General features: G+C 41.9%; 1 protein-coding gene across 2 annotated transcripts in view; it reads right to left on the bottom strand.

Moving 5' to 3' along the window:
* Nucleotides 1-10002: 10002 nt before the first annotated feature.
* PLA2G4A (phospholipase A2 group IVA) overlaps nt 10003-15573 on the bottom strand; it is an 86380-nt gene continuing 80809 nt past the window's right edge. For both annotated transcript variants that reach the window (XM_074877141.1, XM_074877142.1), the window contains exons 17-19: nt 14197-14392; nt 13828-13985; nt 10003-12349 (exon numbers count right to left, since the gene is read on the bottom strand). In XM_074877141.1, coding sequence (XP_074733242.1) covers nt 12218-12349; nt 13828-13985; nt 14197-14392 — 486 coding nt within the window. In that variant the 3' untranslated portion in view covers nt 10003-12217. The remainder of the gene's footprint in view (nt 12350-13827; nt 13986-14196; nt 14393-15573) is intronic.

The raw sequence follows: 15573 nt of genomic DNA, 5'->3' as shown, positions 1-15573 counted from the left end.
GTAACTATTACAAGACAACCTGTGAAATAATCACAGCCTTATTTGCACCGGTAAATATTAACTAAGAAGGAACTAAAAGTTTGTTTAGTTCTACATTGGAGACTTAAAACAATGCTCTACACACCTGGGAAAAACATGATGGTTAATTAGTATTCCTGTTTGGCCGGAGAATCAGGGAGTTTGAAAGTGATACTAGGTAGCAACTAGAAAAAAAAGGCAAGATGACTTTCATTTGTCTTTTGACAGATGCTCAGCTGTTAGAGATACCTATGGCTATGTGTGGGGAAGACATGCTGAAATTTATTCTCTTTTCCTTGGTCGACCTCCATTCCTCTTGCTTTTGCCCCATCCCTTCGTCTGTGTGACTCCTCTCACCATGAAATTCTGATAAAATATATATTTAATCAGAGATTTTTACCTACTGCTTACAAAATGCAAAAAGTCCCAGAGGCCACTGGTATATTCAACCCTCACAGTCTTCATAGGATCAGAAGCAAGGGAAAATAAAGATGGGAGAGAAGAGGAAGTTTAGAAAATAGTAGCAGTAAGTTTTGTTACTGGTAAAAATAAGGTTTGAGATCAAATCTCCCATCATATTATCAGCACCTGTAAATAATCGACACTAAATTTGAATCAGCCTCTTTTTTCTTAAACAGCTAACCAGCAGATTTTATGTGTCAAAGTATAATATGTCAATGACAGCAGTTGAAGTTGTGGCAACCTGCAGTAGAGCACACCCAGAAGGTATTGCCCAAGACGGAACCCAAAGCTCACAAAAAGATTGGGGGTTCCTGCACCATCTGATATTAAATCCAACACATTTTGAATGTTATGTCAGATCTATCACTTCTAAAGAACAATTGCTATAAATGAATGTATGTATGTATGTTCATATAAAATTCTTACGTGCCAAAATTAAGTCCAAATACAGAGTCTCATTTTCTTTCTCGCCTACTCAGACCAGAGTGATACATAATAATATATTAGCAATTTATCTGTTAGGTTTTTACAGCTGAAAATAACTAAAGGCAAGAAAAACTATAAGGGACAGAGCAAAATATTAGCGAGCCTGTGAAGGAAACCCTGTTCCCTGTGGATTTACCTTCCATTCCTAAGACCAAATCCTCAACAGGGTTTGATCTCAGGAGCTGACTCACTTGGTGCATAGATGTCCTACATTTTCTTTATTTTTTCATGCCTAGGCTGAAATTCACCCAAAACTCCTATCAACCCGTTTGGAACATGACAGGGCATGGGAGCTTATTAGATACAGAACACAAGCAGAAACCCCAGAGGACACAACTGTCCTTCGGTGGCTCACATGCAGATATGGCAGGAACCTAAGACGCGTGTACACCGACGGCCCCGGCGGAGAGATGCGTGGGGATCACACGCTGCGCTTATCAACAGCGTGGCCAAGGCCGCTCTCCTGTGCGGACACTGACTCACTGCAATCCCAAATAGATAAGAGAAAGGGACAGCAGCTCCTTCTTGATTTGTCACCACCAAATAATTGGAAATCTGAACTTTCCTACTTTTAGAAGCAGAGGTTTATTTTCTTTTTAAACACAGTTGTCCTTGTTCATAGCATGAGTTGCAGGCTGGCAAGGATTTTTATAGCCACAGACTGCTATGAAGTGGGTGGGGTGGACTGATAAGTAAGTTCCTTAGAAAATAACCATACTTTAACTAACTAAACCAACAGTTTTGAACAGCACCTACAGGAGGAGTGAACTGGGGTGAGCTCAGAGGCTCATCACATGGAGGCAGTGATGTCTTCTCCATGTTTTCCTTAACTACAGAATCCACAAAACGCAAACCTGTTTAACAATTCATTAATGAATGTCTTGTATCCATATACGTAATTCTACTGCAAAAAAATGAGTAGACTTACAATTATACAGCTATATAATTATAATGGGCTGCCCAGGGAGGTGGTGGAGTCCCCATCCCTGGAGGTGTTTAAGAGTAAGGTTGACTTAGCGCTGAGGGATCTGGTGTAGTTGGGATCTGTCAGTGCTGGGTTAATGGTTGGACTGGATGATCTTCAAGGTCTTTTCCAACCTAGATGATTCTGTGTGATTCTGTGTGTATTTTTACTGCAATACCACTGAGAAGTAGAAAACGTTTTTGGATAAGATTACTGAAAAAAATCTTATGACAAATTGGCAGACATGCCTTACCACAAAGGAAGACTGAAACCTGTTCGGTTTTACACTGAAATAATTTCTATTCCAAGGTTAATTAGCTTTTTTGCAGCTCGATGGATTGATTCTGTGGGGGCCTGTCTTCGGTTACAGCAGGTTACTTCCTCCTTACCTGATGGGCGACCAGATTGCTCAGAGGCACTTAGTGTTAATGTCCTGCAAAAAGTGTGTTTGTGCATCCAGGAGAAATCTCATGAATCATTAAATCCCCATTTACTGAGCTCATACATCACAGCATTTAGCACCTCGTTCTATCCTGGGGAAGGGCTTTATCACCACTGGGGGATGAGCGAAGCTTGAGCTTGCCCAGGCTTTCCCAGGAGCAGCTCATCTCCCTGGGACCGTCCTTACCGCAATGGATTACGTCGCTCTGCTAAAAACCATCAGCCTGTAGCAGTGAGGCGGGGGGGTTGGCGGTGATGCAAACTCTGGAGGAGCCAAAGTTGGTGTTAGGGAGGCACTCGGGCACTGTTTCCTGCTGCTGGGAGATGAACACCAGATTTTTAGATTATTTTTATTTTTCCTAAACAACCTGTGTTTACCTAGAAGGCAAAAGACTATCACTTGGGTCATACCTGTAGATTCATAAGACAAAGTTTTGCATTTTGCAAGAGTTTTCCTCAGTGTCCTGCTGCACAGGAAACTAGGAAAATATTAGCAAAGGCCTTTTACCACTGTGATGGTTTGCCATCAGAAAACCGTGATTCAACTGTATCCATAAAGTCAACATATTTTTGTTAAGTGCATCTTACAACATCATGGGCAATCATAAAAAGATGTTCCAATGAAGTTGAATTTTTCAATCTGACATTTATGAAATTACACAACATAGCAGAAAAGTTGGTTTTCATTACACTGCAGAACATAAATGTTGAAATTTTACGTTGGAGTGAAATGTTAAAACTTTACCAGAGCGAGATGTTTAGAAGCGGTTCAGTTACAGGACTCTGATTGCTCATTCTGATTTGAAGGGAAACCAAACCTAAAATAGCAAATTCTCTTCAAGTCTATATGCAAGGTTCAAGTTAGCAGCTTTTCTGTGCCTAGCTCTCTCTGCATGTTTTCCAGCTTAGCCACAACTATATACTTTTGCAAGAAGAGCTTTGGCCTCGCCCTTCCAGCCACACGCATGGATGGAGCCACTGGGTTTACAGCTTGCCTTTTTTTTGCATTCCCTCCTTCCTGTTCACTTCTGTTGTTTAGGAAGTAAAACAATGTCTGGTGGATGTTGTTTAGATGACACACGCGTTCCCTGCTGACCAGATTGCAGTGGTTGGCCGATGAAGGGAACCCACCACCTGCCACTTTGGCTCTCTGGCAGCCTTCACACACCCCCATCCACATGCTACAATTCAGGCTGCAGAACGAAGCACCGTGCTCCTGGGCTTATTTTATTTCAGTCAGCTCCACCAACATTAGCTGACCTGTTTTCTCCTCTGTATATGAGCCATGTCAATGGCCTGGTCCAAATCTCTTCTGGTAAATCCTTTGAAGTCAGATCACCAAAGCATGCTTTAAAAAAAAACATTAAGTAAAAGGGAAAAAAAAAAGACACTGATTAAAGACTGCTCACCACCTGGGTTACACCGTGTCAGGGACAGGTCACAGCCACCTTGGTTCGACAGGAGGGGAACTCGCAGCAGAAGAAAGAATGGCTGGTTTCAGTGTAAAACACAATTGTAGACTGAAGTCCGTGCCTTTGAATTTTCACTCAAATCGATTGAAATTTGGCTGATACTGTGGGCATCTAATTATCATCACTTATAAGAAAAACATCTATGTTGAAGTGTATGCTGTAGGAAACATGTGAGGCTACAGCCTTCAAGATGGGGAGGGGCTTTCTACCCCTGTTAGTGTGTAAAGCACATAGCAGGCAAATTATTATCCCTCAGTGTTTACCTGTTTTTCATGTCCTCCCAGTTTTTAGCCATTTTATTAAACTTAAAAGATCACTTTGCATCACATTTTGCTGCAATGCACAACTCACCCTTCTCACTAGTGGTACCAAATAATTTACAAGTAAAAAGACAAACCCTGACCCCGTCACTCTGCTGCCTTTACTGACACATGAACTTAACATCAGGGCAATGATCCTTTTTTACTTTTAATATTTCCTTTAGCTGGAAATGTGCACTGGCCCAGGGATATGAGAAGAAAAGTAGGTTGTGTTTGCTCCTGAGCAATGACAGTTCATAAGTTGAACGTAATTTTTAAATATATATATTTAACTGTATAAATATCTGTGTTCTTCATCTAGAAGACTGTATTTCTTGTATGTCAACCAGTTGGTGGAAACCATTTAAAATAGTTTCAAACACCCAAACTTCTTCATGGCATCTGGATGTAAAAGGAAGGTTTCTATTTCTGAGGAGGCTTGAAAGGCAGGGGGAAGAAGAAGGATTTACAAAAGACCCATGGGGAAGAGGTAGGATTTACAACAAAGACAATTGCCTTATTTCCCCCATGTACTTCCACTTGGCAAATATAAAGTCTAAGGTGCATTATAGTCTCCTATATTTTTGTGGAATGCGGGTAAAAAGAGATCAACCAAAGCCCCCTGCAAATGCCAGGTTTTTATCTACTCTGGATAGAACGGAGGAGGGGAGCCTTTTCATGCACCGCCCTGCCTTCAGCTCCTTGCAGCCTGGGGGCTTTTGGGACACAGCCATTTACACCTATTCCACTGAAACACCTTGGTTTTGATGATTTAGTGCAGAGAAGGACCAGCGCCATGTTTGGGCCAGGGCTGGGCCAGGGATGTGGTGTGGGAGCAGCATCCGAAGGGCCCAGATCAGGGCAGGGGATGCCACAGGTCTGGCAGCTCATCAGGGGACCTGGAACCAGCAACGAAGCTACACGGAACGGCTGCTCCCAGGGTGGCCACAGGGCCAGACTGCCAGCCAGATGCTTTTCCTTTCCTTTGGTATTTTCCATACTGAAAGCGAGTTGCAAAACAGCAAAAATTCCAGTGAAACAGAAACCTTTTTTGCTGGTTTTTTTTTTGGCATAGCCACATCTGGATCCGCTTAGCTGCCAGTCAGCTGCCTGATGCTCCGTCGCACCACCCCGCTCCCCACTGCTGGAACTCCAGCTATCCCAGCTAACAGCTGCGTTACAAAGCTTCATGTAACTAAATCAGAAAAAGGTGAAGAACGCCTGGGCCTCGTGCTGGTCGAGAGCAGCATCTCGCAGACACTAACTGCCCGGCTGCTCTCACGCAGTACATCCGAGCAGACGGCAGCAGCAGGAGGATGGGTGTGCTGAGGTGGTCAGGGAAGCGAGCTGAACTTTAAGCTGTTCTTCTGTGGAATAAAGAAAAATTAGCTGTGGCCTTTTGCTATTTCTATTAATCATATTGGATAACGTGACCTACAGTTTCCACAATCTCCTTTATTGGAATCACAACCATTACCCATTAGTGACTTAATGAAGCCTACTAATTACAAGCATCTCACTAATCTAGGCGTTATTTCTGCACCTTGTTTCGGAAGTGCCACGGAAGAGTAACAAGAGAGCACAGATGTCCCTCTTGGGGAACACACAGCACCAGTGAGCAGCTCCTGTGCCTTGCTGCCGAGGCCCGTGGCCACAGAGTCCTCCTGCAACCCACGGGCTGCCGGGACACCACCGCTCCTACTCTCTGGCAAAGAGCATTTGCTTGGAAAATAAAAATAAAAGAAGAAAAGGAAGCAACCAATAAAGACACAGTGAGGATTTCAGGTGCCAAAACCAGCATTTGCTTGGAAAATAAAAATAAAAGAAATGGAAGCAACCAATAAAGACACAGTGAGGATTTCAGGTGCCAAAACCAGCATTTGCTTGGAAAATAAAAATAAAAGAAGAAATGGAAGCAACTAATAAAGACACAGTGAGGATTTCAGGTGCCAAGTGATTATCTCATTTGTTTTCTGTCAAGCCTTTGTCCCACACTGCCTGAAAAAGGAGAAAGAAAAGACACACACAGGCATGCAATAAGAAGGAGGGCTACAGTCCGGTGGGTTATTGAAACCTGCTCTAAACCAGCTGGAAAGAAATATCTCCACCTAAAAATTGGGGGGAAATGTAGCTTTAAACAAGATGTTTAAAAGAGGCTTGAAGCTGAGGGAAGAATGGCAAACAAGAGTTAATCAGCATTACTAAATTTTGGACCTCTGCAAGGTCTAACAAGCACTGGTTCAAAATGGGAAGAGGTTACTGGAGGCTTTATTAGGCAAATGCTGAGCACTGCGCGGGCTGGCGGGCTGCTGGTTTCTCCCAGCCTTAATTGTCCGCTGTGAGCGCTGCAACAGGGCAGCAAAACCAAACTTGGGAGGCAGCCCATGGCACGCATCCCACCTAGGCACTGACAGGGTTTTTCTCCCACTGATTCAGACCACGGTTCTGCCTCTGCTCCCGCCGCTCCTCCCGCTCCAGGATTCACAGGCAAACAAGGTCACTCCGCAGCCATCACCCGTGGCATCCTGCCTGAAAGCGAGAGCCCTGGGGCTATGGACAGACAGATGGATTTCCACATCCACATCTGCCAGGGTGCAGATACTACCTCAGCCATTCAGGCTGTGTCTATTTCTGCTGACAGTTAGCATGGACTAGTTAGTGTCATAATCAGTGTTTTTCCATAATACCAAAACGTCCTGTAGCAAATCCCTGGGGTTTAGGAAAATGGGACCAGAAGGAAGGATTTGTATTAAAACCACAGCTGCAAAGTATCAGTGTTTCTACTTCCCAAACACACTGGCAAAATACTCGCCTCAATTTCTTTTAATGTCATCACGTTAATTCTCTTTCATATTTTCCAGAACACACCCTAAACAACGTGTTGGCAAAATATCTATAAAGTGTTTAGCACAAACTGGATGCAGAGAGTGCTTCCTACATTAACCTCCTCATCTTAAGCACTTAATGACCTGCCTTACAGAAGAGGTGAGTGTCCATCTCCCATGCAGAGCAAGCGCTGGCCCCAGCCATCCATCCCTGTGACCCCATCTAGAAAGCTGGACGAGGAGCAGATATAAAGTTAAATTAGAAAATGGTAACAAAGAAATTGTATAACTTTGCCCTATGTACCTTGTTCTGCAATGGCAGAGGTTATAGTTTCACAGCCGAGTAAGAATGAAGCGGCCTATTTTTCCCTGCTTGCTTTTGACTTGCCTAAAAATTCCATCTGGCTGAGAATTAGAGGGAAACACAAAGGCCAAAACCATCCCAAAGTGCTCAGGTTTCTGCTTCTAGCTCGGCCATAGGCTTCAACAAGGATGCACTGGAACAGCATTGCTCTGATAAAGGCAAAATATTTTTTAAGTCTAAAGTTGGGTCCATGTTAAATCCTCTGAGGTTTTTCTGGCAGGTTTCAGGAAGATCTCACTAACGGGGCTGGTAACTCCAGGCGCAGAGAAGCCCAAAGCACCAGCAGGGTGGTCCCGCTCTGCAGACAGACACCCCTCCTGCCCCAGCCCTGGCACCAGCACCAGTGGCCCCGTCGCAACTCGGGTTTCCCTTTCAGGGCCCCGTTTGCCCCCACCTATTTCTCAGACCCAGCTATATTTGTGACACCCACCAGGTCTCTCCTCCCACGCTGGAGTCTCCCCTAGCTCATGGATGCCTGCTTTGGGACTTCGCTTCTTTTATTTCCATATATCTCCTGAGAAAACCTCAAGAGAACAGAAGTCTTTTGGCTTGGCCTTTGGTCCCTAATTTCTGCTTGAGCCAAGTTTGCATGGCTTGGCACTCAAGGATTAAATGGTCACATAAGGAACTTCTGCTCCTATTGTACCAAAGTATTTTTTAGTTAGTCTAAAGGTTAACAAATCACTCTGTCAACTTCATTGCTGCACTGCCTGTTCTTCGCAGGCAAAATAGTCTCATGTTTTTGTAGTCATGGGGAATTCCTTGCCTGTGAACTCTGATGGTCTTTACTTTTTACCTCGCGTGTGAGTGGCCAGCGTATATAACTTAATTGGATGAGTCACATCAGTACACAAATCTAGCCTGTACGCGAAGTGCAAAAGCAGTAAGAGTGATGGGTGAATTTACAGCTTCAGGAAATGTCTACATGCTTTTGCTTTGAGTGAGCACCAGCACAAACATGTGTTATGTAAATGCATGTGGTTGCACAACCCGCGTTGCTGATCTCACGTCCATTTGTGCGTTCGGAGCGGCGGAGCAGCTCCCAACAGCCAGCCTACGGCTGCTCTAAAGGCAGAGGTGGGTGGGTGACCCCGCTGTGTTAAAGAGAACACTGCAGCCCCTTGACACGGACTTCTCAAGTTTCATCCCACAAATGAAATATGCCGGGTCAAACCGGAAAGCACGTTCGTTGTGGCCCTGCTTCCCTGCCAAAATGAATTGTCTTCTCCTTGATGCAAACACTCTTGAGGCCAACGCTTCTGCGCTCTCATGCTTGCTGGGTCAACAGGATTTTATTCTGAGCGCTCACTTCCACTGCTAAAGAAAAAAGGCAAGCTGAGATTTCAGAGGCCTGTCCCAGCAGCTGGAGACTGCCCGAAGGCCCCCGGCACAGACCCGCAGCCTCAGGGCCAGGGTTGGTGCCAGGCTTCCCCAGAACAGGACAGACACAGAGCCCACGCCTGTCTTTCAGGAGCCGTGCCTACGTGCAAGGCTGAGCTCATTGCAGTCGCTCTGGGCTGACATGATGGCACTTCCACATCCTACAGACATCACCTAAAAGAATTTCCGACATCTGAAATAATTCATTCTCTAAACCCACCTTTTACTGCCTTCTAGGTATAATACGTTTGGTTAGAAAAAAATATTGCAGGCGTAAACGAGATGAACCAGGGATTGAAGGAAGGGAAAATGAGAAACAAAGGACTACATTTGTAGGCTAAGGAAAAAATGCGTGTGTTCTTGGTTTCACATCAGTTGTCAGAAGTGGGAGAGGTTTTTACTGCATTATTCTTCTCCTTTGATGTAATTTCTAATATAATGTGTAACTAAGACTGCAAGTGGTAGTATTCTGCTCTGCAGCTGAACTGAAATAAGGTTTCAATTTCTAAGTTTCTGATCATATTAAGATGGATTTTTCCATTTGAAGTTTATGGACACAGAATTAAGAGAAGCTTTTCGTTCAAGACAGTAGTGAAATTACAGTTATGAACTTACCAATGAGCTTCTGGGGAGCCCAAGACACTTCAAATGTTTGAAAAAGTTAGAACTAGGGTTTTTTAATGACAAGTTTGATTTTAGCAGAGGAAGTGTGTGAAACACCTGCCCTGGCAGAAGGACACTGCTCCAACATGGGAAAACCCATAGCAGTACCTACAGCACTGCAAGGTCCCAGCAGTGTTGTCTCAAGAGAGTTTGCTGCATATTGAGACACTTATTCCTTCCACAGACATTTTAGACCACAAGTTTTGATGTCTCTAGTATTTTACTCTTAGATGTCTTGGTCATAGCTGACTCTTAGCCTTATTCACCATACAGCAATGGGGGAAAAATATTTACACATGTCCTATCAGAACGATGCCCTTGCATTCTTAAGTACCCACAAATGAGAGACTGCTCCCGGCTGTCAGCAAACAAGAGCAACAGGCCAGCAGCTATCTGATATGAACAGGTCTGAAGGAACTTCCAAACTTTTAAAGAAATCCGAGAACGGCTCAAAAAAGTTGTTTTAACACCTAAACTAAAAAGACAGTATAACAAGCAAAACCTTGAATTTCCTGCTTGTGAGCTGTCCCACCAGCCTCCACACACCATCCAGCTGTTCCACATCTCTTCTTAATAAAAGTGAAAATATCATGTAAGTGCTCAAAAGAAACTGTCTGAAAACAGTATGTGCCAAATATAGGGAAATTTTATTTTTTATTGTCTGGTAACACTGTGATAATATAAACTGTATAAAGCATGATAAAACACTTCCATAAAACAGCGTAGGTACATATTATAAAATAAAAATTAAAAATATGTTAAAAAAGGAAAAAAAAATAAAAAGAAAATATTACAATAAAATAATGGTACCAGTTTCTTCCTGTATTCCAAAATTTATTGAAAATGTTTAAATTATGTAGCACTAAGATAAGTTACTTTTATTTTCTCTCTTGATTTTAAACATGCACTAACTCAAACAGAAATAAAACCTATTGATCAATACAGAAAATGTTATTAATCACGTAACCTTGCATGTAGATTTAAGGAGGGATGATGTATTTCCTTCCCGTGGGCTTACAGATTTTAGCAATTAAAAATAGGTCAATAATTCACAATAAAAGGAACAGACACAGAATTAGCAATAAACTCTGATAAATGAGCTGTTACTGTAAAAATTGTCAGAAAACCATCAAACAAAAGATCAGCTATGCTTCAAATAGTCTCTGCACAAAGTGTGACCGTGATCTTTGTGCTTGCCAGGATCCCGACAGCCCGACCAGAGAGGGTGGGATCTGAACCCTATTAACGTCAACAGAAATCTTGAGACCGAAATTCCACTTACAGCTCTTGAAGAGAAACACACATGCCTTCTGACCACGATACTGCAAATAACCTTACTTAAAATGTGCTTGGTTTTCACCGCGATGATAATCCCAGTGAAAGGAGTGCTCTTCTTCTCCAGCTGCTGTGGAGCGTTGGACAAGCAACCCGCAGGGCAGCCGGGGATGTGGTTTTCCCCTCTCACCTCCGCAAACACCTTTGTACGTTCTTTTGCATTAACTTCCAGAGACAGCAATCTCATCTCCAACTGAACTATTCTTCCCCAACTATCTTCTTCAAAATCCAGAAGAACGCAGCTAAGGAACCACTGCTGGCACTGCCAGGTGCATTTGCTCAGAGTTAATCCCACAAGCTTTAAAAAAATGACACAAGCCAGCCGAGCGCCCCTCAAATATGTGACTCCTGGATCCTGCACACAGTGCAAGGCCACCAGTGACCTCATCGGTTCCTTTTGCTCCTTCCCACGTCACACACTTGCCAATTACATTATTTCAAAGGAGGCTGGAAGTTTTCAGAGGTGCAACTGCATTTTCCTATGCATTTGCAGAGTTATCTCAACGCTCGTTGAGATGGTACTAAAATAATCTATGTCTATGCACGGTCTTTCATTAGTCAATGTACTAAAAAGATATTTTTAAAAATAGCCCTTAACACAATGAACTACTTCACATTCTTACCTAGGAACGTTTCATCTATCCCCAGTAAACATTGCCACTGTCCCCTTGCAGAAATGCGATGCTTCTAATCATGATCAAATGCAAAATCACTTTTAATTTATCTATAAACATTTTGGTCAGAAACACATGAACTAATAATAATTTAACATACAGGTGCTACTAGCTCAAGAATTCAAGCGTTGTGGAACAAAAGAGGAAAAGAAAATGTAAGAGGCTGGATTTTTTGCTGAGTGGATTTTATACATTGTTAAACAATAGTAAAGTGGACTTCAGTATTTCTGAAAATATTTGAAATTAAAGGATTCAAGAGCAGATCCTTCTTAGCATCAGTTACAAAGGCTCTACTAGCGTTAATAACTAGCTGAGGATCCTACTTACAATACCAGAGATGTATAAACCCCATTTCTTTGATACCCCTTTGTTATCAAAACCTTGTTGCTTTTTTTAAGAGCAAAGAAAAGCGAAATTTGAAACACAGTTTGATGATGGAGTTTTAGTAAGGCCAATATAGCCAATGGTTATAACTGAGCAAAACCCCTTTCAGCATAAGAAATCAACCTTAATAGAGCTAGTAAGCAGCCAAGTGACTCAATATACCAGGGGAAAAAAAAAGACACTAAAAAAAAAGACACTAAACTCAATGACCATAGTTTTTAAAACAAGGCTATCAGCATACTGAAATGTTTTCAATGGTTTTAGTTTAAAAAAAAAAAAAAAAAAAAAGAAGTACAAAATTATATTGAAACTTGAAAATTCACAAGAAAATATTTTCAGGAGTTTTGCACAGCCTTGTTCAGGAGCAGTGACGCTCTGATAATGTCTTTTTGACTCCAGTTATAAAGGTAGAACCGGTTTCTTGAAGGAGTGGGACCTGTGATGCAGCCTCTATGTATGGTTGTTGTTAAGATTGTTCTTATTAAAGAATCTCCTTGCTTCAACACTGCTGAGAGACACAGAGCAGCGAGACGGATTCTCTTTCCTGTATTCAATGCTTTCCATCATAGCTTCCTTGATCACCTGGAAAACAGTGAACAACGTGTCACTCAGGGAAATAACTAACACTTTAATGATTTATTAACTGACAGAAAAGACCCCTTCAGATGTTATCAACTGTTGCTCCCCCTTTTAACACTGCTCCATCACTGAACAAAGTGATTGCTGAGTATTATTATGAATACTACTTTTTGATTGTATAAACCACTGGTTTTAATGTAGTTATTAAAGATATGACAGGATATCATCAACATCAAAGAAGTCACACAAGAATATACACTTTTTAAACCAAGTCCTGATGAAATTCCAAAGGGTAAGTCAAAACATTGAGGAAATCCATACTTAAAGGATATAGGAAGTAATTATTATCTCAAGAAGGATTACATCTTCACTTTTGCTTCTTTTCTCCTGGAGTAACAAGATTTCTTTACTATATTGACCAAAAAAAAAATCATTCCTTTATCTAGGATGATCATTTACACTTGTGAATATGGCAGGTCAGTCTATGGATGCTGGGATCATGGTGTCACGTTACAGTTAGTATCAATTAAAGATAATCATTATTGAGTTAGTTGATAAAGAAACTTCCAAAGATCTTAACAGAAATTTTCTAATTTCCTTTTTTCTCAGTTAGAAAATCATCATACGTAAAGAACTGAGCATAAAATCTTGAACACAATGTCTACATCCTACACAGTCACCTTTGCTCAGTTGCCCTGCAGGGCTTGTGATGGCAAAATGGCAAAAACAACTCAGGAACCAAATTAGAAAAGAGTATGAATTGGAATGGACCCTAACAAGTACAGGCTCAAACATTATGAAAAGCACACACACTACGCTCCAATGGTTCTTCCATTTGGAAGGTGGCCACAATACTATATCAATCTTCTTAGCACCTGAAATACTGTTTAGACTTTTTTTTTTTTTTTTCCACTGGAAAGCACCTCTGGCCTCTTCAGCAGCATATTTGCTTAGTGATTTATTATTGACAGAGGATCATACACGGTAATACTTCTTACAACACCGGTATTTCAGAACTTCAGAAATAGAGGTCAAGTGAAAAGACCAAATTCTCTTCACCTAATTCTCACTGTGTATCTCACCAAAGTCGCTTCAGGTAACTCCAGCCACAGTATTACCTAGAGTGACTGGACTCTTCTTTCCTTCCCAGGCTGGACGGCTGCAAGTTGACCACGCCACATTTTGTGCATGTTTCTCCACAAGCTCATGAAGACCTTACCTAGGGTATACTCCAGTCCTCATTAAAATAAAGCCCTTTTTTTTTTCCACTGACTATAATGGGCTTTGATCCAGCCCCAACTCTGAGAACAGCAAGGGGCACAACTAAATGCAGGAAGCACTTAGTATGTCCTAACAATCAGGCAAACACTGAAGTAAAACCCTGTACCTTCTGTATGGCAGATTTAGGCTTTACTCACATCACCCACTTTCCTGTTTAACATTCTAGACCCTCTAAGCCCCTTCCACACTGGCATACTTACATCTATGTTATTGAGGGTGTTGAACTCCATTAGATCATGAAGCCTCTTGAAAGCCTCATTGGGATACTGGAAGTTGAAGGTAGAGAATGGTGTATTTGGATCATCAAAAATGTCAAAGTCTGCAAAATCCTTCTCCTCCTGTGTTTCTCTTGGAACTCCTGAATACAGAATAAATACAAAAATACAATCTAAATGTTAGGTCTGAGGACTTACCGTCTTATTTTTTAATGGCTCTTTTGAAATCCCTAACTACTACACACAGACTGAAGAGTTATTTCGGAGACAAAACATTTCCAGTATATAATCACCACGTCATTATAAAGCTTCAAAAGGAACAGCTAGATTTAGCATCAGAAACTGTGTGCTCACCTGGAGCTTTGTACTTCCGGAAGCTGATGTTGGCCAAAACAAAATGAATTATAGTTGGACAGTCTTTCTCCGAAGAGGTATCCTTTGGTTTGAAAACATAGCACTCCTTCATGCCCTCTCGATCAAATACATTTGGGTCTATTTTTGGGAAAGGAAGCTTGTTCATTTTGGCCCATTTTTCAGCAAGCAAAATTTCCTGAAAAGACAACAAAGACTCAGGTGCATATAAGCATTCAGTGGGATCTTATGTAGAGAGACCCAGGTCAAACTGGTTACTAGAAGCAGTTTTATTAACTCACGCTTCTTTACGGCACAAGGACTGATCAAAGTCAATCTCTGTATGGGCGACCCAGTATGGCAAACTGAGCACCTAATTCAGCCTGCCCAGTCTTCACCACCTGCGATGATTCACAGGAAGGCAAGAGCTGGTCTGTCACATAAATCTTTAGATGAATTTACAGAGCTGACAGCTAGAAAAACCCATCTGTAATTTTACTTGCAAACTGAGTATCAGTGCTATGGAAACCAATGAGAGTTAATAAACACCAATCCATGCGTTGTTATGTTCGGAGTCACATCACAGCACAGAACAGCATTTGAAAGCATGTTAAGTGAAGAAGTAAGTCTGGAAACAGGCTTTTTTTTCCTCGTGACAACTCGGTAAACAAAATAATTTGTAAATAATGACTCAAAAGAGTGTAATGAGGGTGTGTGAGAGGAAGGAGAGGGAAGGTCAACATCTTTAATCTTGGTTTTGAATGAAATAGGACCCTTCTTTGGGCAACTGTTTTGGATACGCAAGAGATTAAAAGATAGTGAGTGTAAAATGATAAAACAAGAGTCATTGACTGCAGCTGGCTGATTTCCCTGTGTGTTGGAGTAATAAAAGTATATTAGAGTGCTAGCATAGATACAGGCCAACTCCTGAACTAGCCTTTACTCTTTGTAACGCAAGCAGCAGCCAGTAAACAAAACTGGTTTCTGTCCTTTAGGCCATAGCATACAGCCTCTGCTATACCTCTGTATTAGCTGGAGCCACGTCACTAGTCTTATACACATACTTTTGCCTCAGAAAGAATGAACAGTGGCTGCATGAAAACCTATGGCATCATTTAATTTTCCCACCATTTTTTCTTGCGTAAAAGGATTCTGCCTTTTTAAAATTACAGTTTACAGAAAAACCTTCAGGGAACCACTTGGCTTCCTATCCATCTCTCCACGCTATGGTATGTTTCCCAAAATGACACAGAAAGTTGCAGCTGACAGAGACAGAAAGCTCCATGCATAGACTACGAGTAACAGAGACGACTGCACACAGCCTTTTGCACAGACTCCACGTGCACAACATTAACAAAGGGAGGAGAAAGAAGATGTTTC

This window comes from Strix uralensis, chromosome 8 (genome assembly GCF_047716275.1).
Source record: "Strix uralensis isolate ZFMK-TIS-50842 chromosome 8, bStrUra1, whole genome shotgun sequence".
Classification (NCBI taxonomy): domain Eukaryota; kingdom Metazoa; phylum Chordata; class Aves; order Strigiformes; family Strigidae; genus Strix; species Strix uralensis.
Note: the sequence above shows the minus strand (reverse complement) of the source record. Positions and strands in the feature narration are given on the sequence as shown.